This window comes from Oncorhynchus keta, chromosome 22 (assembly GCF_023373465.1).
Source record: "Oncorhynchus keta strain PuntledgeMale-10-30-2019 chromosome 22, Oket_V2, whole genome shotgun sequence".
Lineage (NCBI taxonomy): Eukaryota > Metazoa > Chordata > Actinopteri > Salmoniformes > Salmonidae > Oncorhynchus > Oncorhynchus keta.
The window spans coordinates 2,069,390-2,082,014 of NC_068442.1; the positions used below are offsets into that span (position 1 = coordinate 2,069,390).

Below are 12,625 nucleotides of genomic sequence, written 5' to 3' on the forward strand. Positions count from 1 at the left end.
TTGACTACAGCCCTGGTCAGAATTCGTGCACGATATAAGGTGCCATTTGGGACGCAACCCTTCCCTGTAACCGGCCAGTCGCTATGTTTTGTTTATACACATTTTAGCCTGTGTCACATCGTATCTGCAATGATGTCACTCACCGTTTGTTTTCTCACTGTCAGCGGGTTTCATCTGGATGGGATGATGCATCTGGAAGGAGAACACGGAAGAAACATGTTAAACATCAACCTATCATCAGGCCTGTCATCACCTGGCCTGTTCATTGTCACGTTAGTTACCGCGACGATGAACAGGCCAGGTGCTTGGCTATGTTTTTTGGTTCTCTCTTGCTCCCTTGCCCTTTAGCAATGGTTTAAACATTTTGTTCACTCCTAGCCTCCTCTCCTTGACTGATCTGAAAGAACTGACAAGGTGAAAGCCACCCGAGTAATGAGCTCGACTCCATATTGTTTTCACCTGTCAAGTCTCACCTGTCAAGTTACCTTTTCCAATCAGTGCAGATGAAGGAAAGGAGGTGAGGATGGATTTTTAGACTAGAATTGCTCTCTTGCTCGTTATTACACTTCTTCCTCCACCTCACCCCCCTCTGTCAGCATCTTTCTCATCCGCTCGCCCCCTCTCAGATTCGATTATCCCTCACACTATAGTGAGCTATAGAAAAGGATATGTCCACTAGTATTTGGGCTCAAATTCTCTCCCCTTTCTTTGGGTTGGGCCAGAGCAGTAGTCATATGATAGCAGTTATTGATTCTCCCCGTCATCATCCTTTCAGGATCTATTTAACCCCCAAGTGGACTGATCCATTGTGGAGGCTGTGGGGGTGGCACAGTCCATCAGTCTAAGACATGTGCTACTGAAATTGTATATGGTTATATTATGTAAGAACAATGTTGCAACAAAAAAAAAATTATATATTTTTTTATTAACAAATGAGCTTTCTCCCTCGCTGGATATTGGTCGCTGTCCACGGTTCTGAAACACATCAGTGCGCTGTTGAATTGGTGCCTTTTCCTAGACCATGCTGCTATGTGCATAATAGAGCAAAGTTAACCAGCATATTGGTGTTGAGAACAATGTGGTGAAGGCAACAGCAGATTTAGGAGACGACAAAACAGCCCTTGGCTTAATTGTCTAAGAAAAGTGAGCTTGGAAACCAACTTAATTACGTCTAATCAATAGTCTAACTGTTAAATGTGCCTGGCTTTATAAATCATCCATTTATATCTACAGAAATAAGACAGATCCTGCTTCTGTTGCCTGTTTGAGTGTTTAACAGCCTACTGATTCCGTGAGCGCCAAGCCTCAAGCAACAATTCCACAAATTCGGCGGCTTTTTAATATTTGCTGTGGTGTAATAAAGGCCTTACTTTATGATATTTATAATAACAATAACAACAACAATGACCCTCCTTTTTCCTTGATCTCATTGTTAATATTGCCGTTATTATAATCATTAATAGGGTTAGTATAGCAGCCTTGTTTAACCACCATCGAGCTGTAGGCCTAAGAGCACATCCTAAATACTGTAACTTACTTACAGTAGCTTGTATGAGCATTGAAATAGGCTACGGTATCAATCATTTATTTGTTCATGTCATTACACAATTACAAAATCATTAATGATGTGAAATGCAATCAAGCATTTGAGTTTTAAAAATAAAATAAAGCGACCATTGAATAATTAGCATAAACCGTTCCATTTCGGAAATTGCATTCACGACTCCATGAGACCGTTTTTAGTCTTTGCTGTAATAAAAGCTTTACAAAAAAACAACGTTACACTCTGGTACGCTTGTAATTGATTTAGTGTTGTTTACAATGTATTTCTGACCGTCTGGAACAATGGAATCCAACAGCACCTGTTTGGCACCGAGAACATGCACGCATTGCTTACTTTTATTTACAGTATTTTCTACAACTAGTCATAATTATTCCACACATCCGACTTCCCCTTTACCTCCTGCGCACCCAGTATACATTCCCCCTGTTTGAATTGATTTGTCACGTCCTCTGCATCCATTTTGTTGTCATGTGTTACGGTGTTCAGAGTTTGTTATAACCAATTTATTGATGTGCTGTAGGTCAGGCCCTATTGGTCACTTGCATGCGAAGCATACATGTGTCACGTATAAGAGAGCAAGCGTTGATGGGATAGGGAATGATTTTCCTAAACAAATGAGGGATTTCGCCAACATAACTTTTCAGTCAGAAATGGCTGTAATTATGTTGCAGCTTCAGCAACACTGACAGCGCTATACTTTGTTGATGTGTGATGGCCCCTGCAGCAGGGAGGAGAGACACACAATGGGTGCTAGTCAAACAGTCACTAAGTGACTTTTGTATAATATATATATATATATATATATATATATATATATATATATATATATTTTTTACAATGCAGCAAGTCTGAGCCAGGGGCCACAATCAAATCAATTGCGGTCAGACTCCCTCTAGTCATTTGTATGTCTTAATTATTTAATCAAACAGTTAGCTTAAAGCGTCAGACAAGCTCAGTGCATATAGTTGATTTGATTAAAAACACATAGGACTCGATGTTGGGGGGTCAGGGAGAGCCCTAAAACACACAGTACTATACAGAGCCATGGTTGCATGGAACTCCCTTCCATTTCATATACTGCAAATGAACAGCAAACCCAGTTGGAAAAAAAATACAAAATAAAGCAACACCTCACGGCACAACACCTCTCCCTCCGTGTGACCTACTTTTTGTGTGCATGTGTTGACATTTATGTCTAGCTGACAGATGCACACACACAGCCACCACCCACACCCCCTACATGTTAATGTATGTGAATTGTAAAGTATTTTGTATGTAATGTCTTTTTCGTTATGTGTCGGACCCCAGTAAGACTAGCTGTCGCCATTGGCGTCGGCTAATGGGGATCCTAATCAAATCTAACAGTGCTGCTCTCTTCTGGCCTGCTTCTTAATGGCTGCATCCCAAGTGGCACCCATATTAGTGTTTTCACAAAAAAACAGGCACTCATATTCACACTTATTGAACTGAATTGCACACACATTAAATTTCACACTCACTCTCCCACACATACTCGCTCTCTCTCTCACTACCTCACATACTCTCTCCCCCACACTAACCCCAATACTCCCACTCCCCCATACATCCCCCCCAACTTTAAAAACATTAGACACCGAACAGAATGTGTGGATCAGAAAGAGGTAGATGTTTGATCTAGTTAGGCCTAGTGGTTAGAGCGACAGGAAGCCTAGTGGTTAGAGCGTTGGGCCAGTAACCTGAAGGTTGCTGGATCGAATTCCTGAGCATTCTGCCCCTGAACAAGGAAGTTAACCCACTGTTCCCCAGTAGGCTGTCATTGTAAATAAGAATTTGTTCTTAACTGACTTGCTTAGTTAAATAAAAAGGTAAAATAAAAATCCTACATTTGAAGCACATGTCATGTCATGATCTTTTCCTTTCTTCCACTCAAATTTACCTAAACCTACTGTCAAGTTACCAGGTTGTTAGCTAGCTAGGTAACATGACAAACAATGTTGTTCAGTTTAGAGGTCGACTGATTAATTAGGGCCGATTTCAAGTTATAACAATCGGAAATTGGTATTTTCGGGCGCCGATTTGCCAATTTTTATTTTATTTTTATTATTTTAATACCGGTGGGTTAACTGAACGACAGATTTTCACCTTGTCAGCTTGGGGGATCCAATCTTGCAACCTTACAGTTAACTTGTCCAACGCAATGACGACCTGCCTCTCTCTCGTTGCACTCCACAAGGAGACTGCCTGTTACGCGAATGCAGTAAGCCAAGGTAAGTTGCTAGCTAGCATTAAACTTATCTTATAAAAACAATCAATCATAATCACTAGTTAACTACACATGGTTGATGATATTACTAGATATTATCTACCGTGTCCTGCGTTGCATATAATCTGACTGAGCATACAAGCATCTAAGTATCTGACTGAGCGGTGGTAGGCAGAAGCAGGCGCGTAAACATTCATTCAAACAGCACTTTCATGCATTTTGCCAGCAGCTCTTCGTTGTGCGTCAAGCATTGAGCTGTTTATGACGTCAAGCCTATCAACTCCCGAGATTAGGCTGTTGTAACCGAAGTGAAATGGCTGGCTAGTTAGCGCTCGCTAATAGCGTTTCAAACGTCACTCGCTCTGAGCCTTGGTGTGGTTGTTCCCCTTGCTCTGCATGGGTAACGCTGCTTCGATGTGGTGGCTGTTGTCGTTGTGTTGCTGGTTCGATCCCAGGGAGGAGCGAGGAGAGGGGCGGAAGCTATACTGTTACACTGGCAATACTAAAGTGCCTATAAGAACATCCAATGGTCAAAGGTTAATGAAATACAAATGGTATAGAGGAAAATAGTCCTATAATAACTACAACCTAAAACTTCTTACCTGGGAATATTGAAGACTCATGTTAAAAGGAATCACCAGCTTTCATATGTTCTCATGTTCTGAGAAAGGAACTGAAATGTTAGCTTTCTTACATAGCACATATTGCACTTTTACCTTCTTCTCCAACACTTTGTTTTTGCATTATTTAAACCAAATTGAACATGTTTCATTATTTACTTGAGGCTACATTTCTTTTATTGATGTATTATATTAAGTTAAAATAGGTGTTCATTCAGTATTGTTGTAATTGTCATTATTACAAATACATTAAAAAAAATAATGTAAAAAATAAATTATTTTATTTATATTTATTTTTAAATCGGCCGATTAAATCGGTAGCGGCTATTTTTGGTCTTCCAATAATCGGTATCGGCGTTGAAAAATCATAATCGGTCAACCTCTAGTTCGGTTATCAAACCAATAATTAGCGGGCCCGGATTAGTTTAAAATCGCGCAGGAAGAAAAGAGGTTATAAGAGGCGTATTCTTTATGCCGTTTGAGCCAGAGACAAAACAGTGTCTTTGTTGCCTGTCGCGGCGCTGTTTTCCTCTCTGGCACTGCTGTGTGACAACAAACTTGCAAACGCCTATAGTCAGACTGGCCTGTGCCCTTGGTTTATCAATGATGAAATTACATACAATGTATCAGCTTTACTCGCTCTTCGTGCTGCTCCAATTTAGCAAATGTAACAGAAGACTGATCAGGGTCTCTATCCCCACTCGCCATCACAGCTAAATTACTTTTTTTTTAACCGATGGAGGAATAGATGTGCAGGAAGAGCGGACGGAGAGAAGCAGGTGAGTGAGGACACACGTGATATGCACATGAAAGTGAAGTGGACATTGGACCGGCGCATAGCCTACAAGAGACTAATTGCAGTTGCATAAGCAACTGCCTTTCTAAACATTTACTGTTTATGAAGTCACCCGCAGGTGCTTTAGATCGGTAGGGCCAAAAAAGTTGGTAGTATCATACGGAACGGTACTATGGTATTCTAAAAATGTTGGTGCCATGATGTTTTGGTAGCACGATATTAACGTGGTACTGGATTTCCATGCAACACTACCCTATACACTACCGTTGGTCAAAAGTAGTGCACTATATAGGGAATAGGGTGCCATTTGGGGTGCAGACAATGTCCACTGGTCTTTAAAGTTGTCATTTTTCACTTAGGAATGGAATGCTAGCCATACCGTCCAGCATTGCTAACATGTTCCAGAAATGAGGGGCCATATCTGAGCAACAGCTTGAGCTTCAACAAGAAGTTGGCAGAGAATCCAGTCCATCTGCAAATGACATATTTCCACCTGCGATTTATTTCCCCTGGCTCTTCCACTAGATCCCTTAATACGCTGAGGAAGAAGTGGATCTGAAGAGCTAATCTTTTGGATTAGATATCTACACCTGCCATATTGACACAAAGAAGCCAGAAAGGGAATAAGAAAAATATGGAGTGAAGTGGCTAGATTTTAAGCAAGGGGAATTAGGATATGAGCAGAGGGCAAGGTTACAAGTTAAATGTATTTGTCATGTGTAAAGACTAGATATTTTACTCACTTCTTGCCATTTCTATAAAAACAAAAACTGGGGAGGCTGGCTGTATGTAATGGTGTTATTATTCAAGAGAAGGGGACCAAGAGAAATAGACAGGTGAAATAAAGATATCATGGAAGTTGCTTGGCTTCAAGTTTATTTACCAGGTGTTATGATGACATGATAACATGGGAAATCTTACTCCCTCATTTGAGTGCCCACGATAAAAACTAAAACTGGAGAGGCAGTTATGAAATGTGTTGTTTTTCAGAGAGAAGGGAACTAAAAGATATAGACAGATGGCCCTCTCGGTATGGGGACTGGCGTCACTTGCCAAGGAGAGGAAGGCACAGGAGGAGGGAGTCCGTGCGACAGACCTACCTGGGTTCAAATACTATGTAAAAAAATAATTCAAATACTTATTGTATTGGATTTAGCCTGCCTGGAGGGCCAGATAGGCGGGGATCCGGGGTGTGCGCTTGTGACTTTTCTATTGGTTCCATTGCAATAGGCAAACTCAACCATGCAGAGATCAGGTATTTGAAATGATTTCAAATAGTATTTGAACCCATGTTTGGCGACCGAAAGGGGCGCAAGCTTTTCCACCAATGAGCCGTCGGACTTCATTCAATGCCAGGAGCAGCATGACTGGCTGTGGTAGGGTTCGGGAGCAGCTGTCAAAATACATGCACTTGGTTTGAAAATGCTTTAACTGATTAATGACACCAAATACAGTGCTATTTATACTCTAGGTTTGTACAGTATGTGTTCTCTAATCGCACTTCGATCATTATGCTACTGACAATTTCAGGGTTGGGGTCAATTCTTTTTCAATTCAGGACTCAAATGGAATTCACCCCAACCCTGACTGGTATAATTAGTACAGGTCTCCCTTTGCTTATCACACAGGTACAAATTCTTCAACACTTAGTCATTCTCCTCATTATTGGAAACTGAAAAAGTCAGCCGAGTGGAGTTATTGATTTAATTGAAGACTGAGGTAGTTTAGTATTGATTTAATTGAAGACTGAGGTAGTTTAGTATTGATTTAATTGATGGGAGCAGATAGAGTAACATAGGGGACAGGGGAGGCAGATTTACGAAGCTTTAACAAGCAATTGCACTTGTTCCAGTTGACTGAGCTTTAATCTCTATCAGATAAATCAGGTTAGAATTAAGACTCCCTCTGTTTCTCTATACAGCTGTCACCCTGTTTTCTCTTTCCTTCTCACACTCCCTCCATCACTCTCAGCAGATTCCATTGTTAGGAGCAATATTCTTCAAACACTTTCCTTTTGTATTCCTTTTAAAATATTAAATGTAGTTTTGCATCTATGATTCATGAGGACAAGCACAATGAATAATTTGTTCCACTTTATGACTGGGTAGCTGTGTGTGTGATTCAGTGAGTTGGCTAGCTGGGCTCCCCTCGTGCAAAGCACCCTTTACCTGACTCTCCGTGTTTGAGTCTTGGTGTGCACACGACTGTGTGGTTATTACTTCATCAGAAGAGGGAGCAAGGTTCAGGTCAGTTCTTGTGGATGGGAATGGCATGGCAGTGCCTATACGGTGTGTGTGGGCTGTGGCTATAGTGAGCTCATTAGGTTACATCCATCCAAGTGCAGTCCAGAGCAGCAACACAGGGGAGCAATGAGGGGCTAAAGGCGGCACGCACACACACACACACTTCCTGCTTACTCACCCCTGTTAAGGTCTTTATGTTGTGCAATGCATTCTGGGCCTCCAGGGCGGCTTTTCTGGTATAAAACGTTACAAAACAGCATCCTGCAGAGAGAGAAGGGGGGGATTTTTTAATTTTTTATTTAATAACAGAACAGTCAGAATAGCGCAACATTAAACACAAGTGCTGTTTCAAGACAAGGAATGGAATCACTATTAACTGTTGTACATACAGTACACATACTGCACAGCATGCTAGGTGCCTATACAGCACACGCACAGCATTTGCAGTGAGAGTAGGCTATGGGCAAGATAAGGAGATGGGCTGATGGATCAGGGTCATAGTTGACACTCGTGACTGTACAGTACTGCCACAGAGAGCAGAGCAGGAGACCAAGAGGCTATCTGTCTGTCAGGATCACTGAGGTGTGGCAGAGAAAGGCTACAGTGAGGCTACTCAGAGGCAGGCAGCCACTGTACTGACAAAACTATTGAATGGCTCTCTGTTACATAAGTGTGCATACACACATAGGCAATACATCCACAGACACGATAAGAATGGGAGAGGGAAGGAGAGAGCAAGCAAGCAATAGAACAAGAGAGGGCGATGGGGAGGGGTAAGAGAGGAGAAAAAAAATAAGAAAGAAATACTCTCATCCTTCAGTCCCAGCAGACCGCCAGTGGCGTTCCAGCCTGTCAGTTTCTCTGGGCTGGCAGAGAACACAAAACACACACACACACACACACAAGTAGAGTACTGCAGCGTCTCTGACCTACATAGTGTTGTATTGCTGCTGCTTACTGTATAACTAACTCCCTCTCAGGCTGTGCCGTGCCCGTGAGTTATAATGCTACTGTGTAGTGGAGTGGAGCTCCCCCTCTCTCAAGCCTCGACTGGGAGCTGCGATATGGTAATATGCATTGAGCTGCTCCGTTCTCATCTCTAAGAGGCTGCTTCAGTGTTTCCCCTATATTTATTTAGCAGCGGTGGCATATGAAGATATGTTTTATATACAGTACAAGTCAAAAGTCTGGACACCTACTCATTCCAGGATTTTTCTTCATTTTTACTATTTTCTACATTGTAGAATAATAGTGAGACATCGAATCTATGAAATACCACATATATGGAATCATGTAGTAACCAACAAACTGCTACACAAATCAAAATATGTATTATATTTGAGATTCTTCAAAGTAACCACCCTTTGCCTTGATGACAGCTTTGCACACTCTTGCAATTCTCTCAACCAGCTTCATGAGGTAGTCACCTGGAATGCATTTCAATTAACAAGTGTTGCTTGTTAAAAGTTCATTTGTGGAATGTCTTTCCTTCTTAATGCCAATAAGTTGTGTTGTGACATGTTAGGGTTGGTATACAGAAGATAGTCCTATTTGGTTAAAGACAGAGTCCATATTATGGCAAGAACAGCTCAAATAAGCAAAGAGAAAGGACAGTCCATCATTACTTTAAGATATGAAGGTCAATCAACACAGAAAATTTCAAGAACTTTGAAAGTTTCTTCAAGTGCAATCGCAAAAACCATCAAGCGCTATGATGAAACTGGCTCTAATGAGGGCCGCCTCTGGAAGACCCAGAGTTACCTCTATTTGAAGAATCTCAAATATAAAATATTTTTTATTTGTTTAACACATTTTGGTTACTGCATGGTTCCATATGTGTTATTTCATAGTTGATGTCCACTATTATTCTACAATGTAGAAAATAGTAAAAATAAAGAAAAACCCTGAAACGAGTAGGTGCTCTAAAACATTTGACCGGTAGTGTGTGAGTGTGTGTCTGTATATACACTACCGTTCAAAAGTTTAGGGTCAGTTAGACATTTCCTTGTTTTTGAAAGAAAAAGGAACATTTTTGTTCTACATAGGCGTACAGAGGCCCATTATCAGCAAACATCACTCCTGTGTTCCAATGGCACGTTGTTAGCTACTTTGAGAACTAACAATTGCCCAAATTAAAAACTAGACAGGGAGAATAAAAAATTCCATAAATTAAATGGCATGGGGCTCCCATTGATTTCGTTATAATGGTTGAGTCACTGAGATGGCAAAATGTGTAGAATTGCAGGCCCTTATCTTTACAACAGCTACATTGTCATGGGCCACCCCCCACGCTAACTTTGCCACCACTGCAGAGTTGCACCACCTTTCCTCTCTGTGACGCTCTCTCTCCCTCTCCGCTGTTCAGTGCTACCCCCTAGCACTCTGCTGACGCTAAATAAACCATGAATCTTTCTCGCTCTCTCACTGTGCTTCCCCTCCCTGCTGCATAGAGGCTAAATAATCCATAGGGCTAAGAGCTAAGCATGATGGTTATCGTGTATTTATACCCTGCAGTCAGATACCCTGGCATCATCATGACCTAAAAAAAAACAACGCTACAAATTTGACCATTCTCAAAATAGATAGGGGCGAGAACAAACAGATCCAAATTGAAGTGGGGATTTAAAATGGATTGATTCCAACAGAATCAGGAGGACTCACAAAAGCAAGATGGATGACACAAAGAGGAGGGGGAAACGGCATTGAGGGGTGTATTATCGACTTACACAATGTGCTTTATATTAGGCTTCGGCAGTATATCGTATATACCGTATACCGGGATATTTGGAAATAGCCACAGGGATAAAGATTGCGTTCTTCATTTTCGCCTGTCACATTATTTTACATTATGAAGCTTAGTTCCCCAGAACAGTGTAGCCAGTAACGTGTTTGTTTGTAAATAGCACAACGGGAGAAAGTGGGAGCAGGTGAGTCCAGCAGTGTATTGTCAGGGTCACGTTTTAGATTCAAGTGTTTTTTTGCTTCAATGGAGTGATCAGGGACATGCAACTAGTTTTCCTTCACAGAAAATACATTAATGAAACACATTCGGCAGAAAATAGCTTCATTTTCATTAGATGACAACAGAAGAGCAAAGCTATTTGGCTGGCAGCAACACAAGTAAACGAGCGTACAATGAAAGAGCAAAGCTATTTGGCTGGCAGCAACACAAGTTAATGAGCGTACAATGAAAGAGCAAAGCCTTCTTTGCAAAAACAATGCATGGCCATCATATTTCTAATGTTTATCATAGAAAAAAAATGTAGCTGGCTACATTTCCTTATGTTTTGCTTTGGCTGGCTACAGCGAGAAAAGTAGTTACACATCAGTCAGAGAGCCGGAGAAGATGGCTGCCATTTTATGTGCTCTTAACCAACCTTTCTATTTAATTTGTTTTTTCACTTTGTTTGTTACTTATTTTGCACATAATGTTGCTGCTACCATCTCTTATGACCGAAATTAGCTTCTGGAAATCAGAACAGCGATTACTCACCTTGAACTGGACGAAGAATTTCTCTTTAATGAGTGGGACTAGAGGGATTTACTCCTGACAGCCAAACAGGCCCTCATCTTTTCATTCTCTTTCTCCTGCGAATGACAGGGATATCGCGGAAGGAGATCGGGGTGCCTTGTGAGGATCCGCCGACGAGTGGCAATTCTGCCGTTGCCATCGGTACTATTGGCCAACATACATTCGGATAATAAATTGGACAGACTAAAAGCACGTATATCCACCAACGGGACACTAAAAACGGAAATATCTTGTTGTTTCACTGAGTCGTGGCTGAACGACGACATGAATAACATACAGCTGGCGGGTTATACACTGTATCGGCAGGATAGAACAGCAGCTTCTGGTAAGACAAGGGGATGTCTATGTGTATTTGTAAACAGCTGGTGCACGATATCTAAGGAAGTCTCGAAGGTTTTGCTTGCCTGAGGTAGAGAATCTCATGACAAGCTGTAGACCACACTATCTACCTAGAGAATTTCTGTATTTTTATGATGCTGGCACGCTGCTTCGATGGTGGCTGTTGTCGTTGTGTTGCTGGTTCGCGCCCAGGGAGGAGCGAGGAGAGGGACGGAAGCTATACTGTTACACTGCCAATACTAAAGTGCCTATAAGAACATCCAATAGTCAAAGGTTAATGAAATACAAATGGCATAGAGGGAAATAGTCCTATAATAACTTAACTAACTAAGACTCAAGCTTTCAATGTTCTCATGTTCTGAGCAAGGAACTGAAACGTTAACTTTCTTACATAGCACCTATTGCACTTTTACTTTCTTCTCCAATAATTTGTTTTTGCATTATTTAAACCAAATTGAACATGTTTCATTATTTACTTGAGGCTACATTTATTTTATTGATGTATTATATTAAGTTAAAATAAGTGTTCATTCAGTATTGTTGTAATTGTCATTATTACAAATAAATGTACAAAAAATAAAATAATAATAAATAAACACATTTTATTTTTAAATCGGCTTTTTGGGTCCTCCAATAATCGGTATTGGTGTTGAAAAATCATAAATCGGTCGACCTCTATTACATACCCCAATCAGAAGCCATGGTTTACAGGCAACATCCGCACTGGGATAAAGGGTAGAGCCGCCACTTTTAATTAAGGAGCAGGACACGAACCCGGAAGCTTATAAGAAATCCTGCTACGCCCTCCGACAAACCATCAAACAGGCAAACCGTCAATACAGGACTAAGATGGAAACGTACTACACCGGCTCCGACGCTCGTATGATATGTCAAGACTTGCAAACTATTACAGACTACAAAGGAAAGCACAGCCGAGAGCTGCCCAGTGACACGACGAGCTAAATTATTTCTATGCTTGCTTTGAGGCAAGTAACACTAAAACGTGCATGAAAGAACCAGCTGTTCCAGACGACATTCCATAAGCAAAGAGCGTAACAGGAAAAGGCAGCCATACCCAACTCTCTGGAGATCGCATGGGCCTCGCATGCTTGAGACCTGGTTTTTGGAATTCTAATGTTGATGAGTGATGATAAATAAAGTAGATTATTCAGACATGCTTTGTAGACAAACACGAGAGCATGTTGTTCTTGTCTCATGGACAGCAAAGTCCAACCCACATGTTGATATAAAAACAGTGGTGAGTTCTCTAGCTAGCACCCGTAATAAAC

The 12,625-nt window shown here is 41.2% G+C and overlaps 1 protein-coding gene across 7 annotated transcripts in view; it reads right to left on the reverse strand.

Annotated features, from left to right (window-relative positions):
• The window catches only part of LOC118400904 (CUGBP Elav-like family member 2), a 68,516-nt gene that overhangs the window by 22,968 nt on the left and 32,923 nt on the right, over positions 1–12,625 (reverse strand). For all 7 annotated transcript variants that reach the window (XR_004829127.2, XR_004829128.2, XR_004829126.2 and 4 more), the window contains exons 3-4: positions 7,644–7,726; positions 144–192 (exon numbers count right to left, since the gene is read on the reverse strand). Coding sequence is in view for 1 of the 7 variants with exons in the window: in XM_035797906.2 (XP_035653799.1) it covers positions 144–192; positions 7,644–7,726 (132 nt within the window). In the remaining 6 variants the exon portion in view is untranslated. The remainder of the gene's footprint in view (positions 1–143; positions 193–7,643; positions 7,727–12,625) is intronic.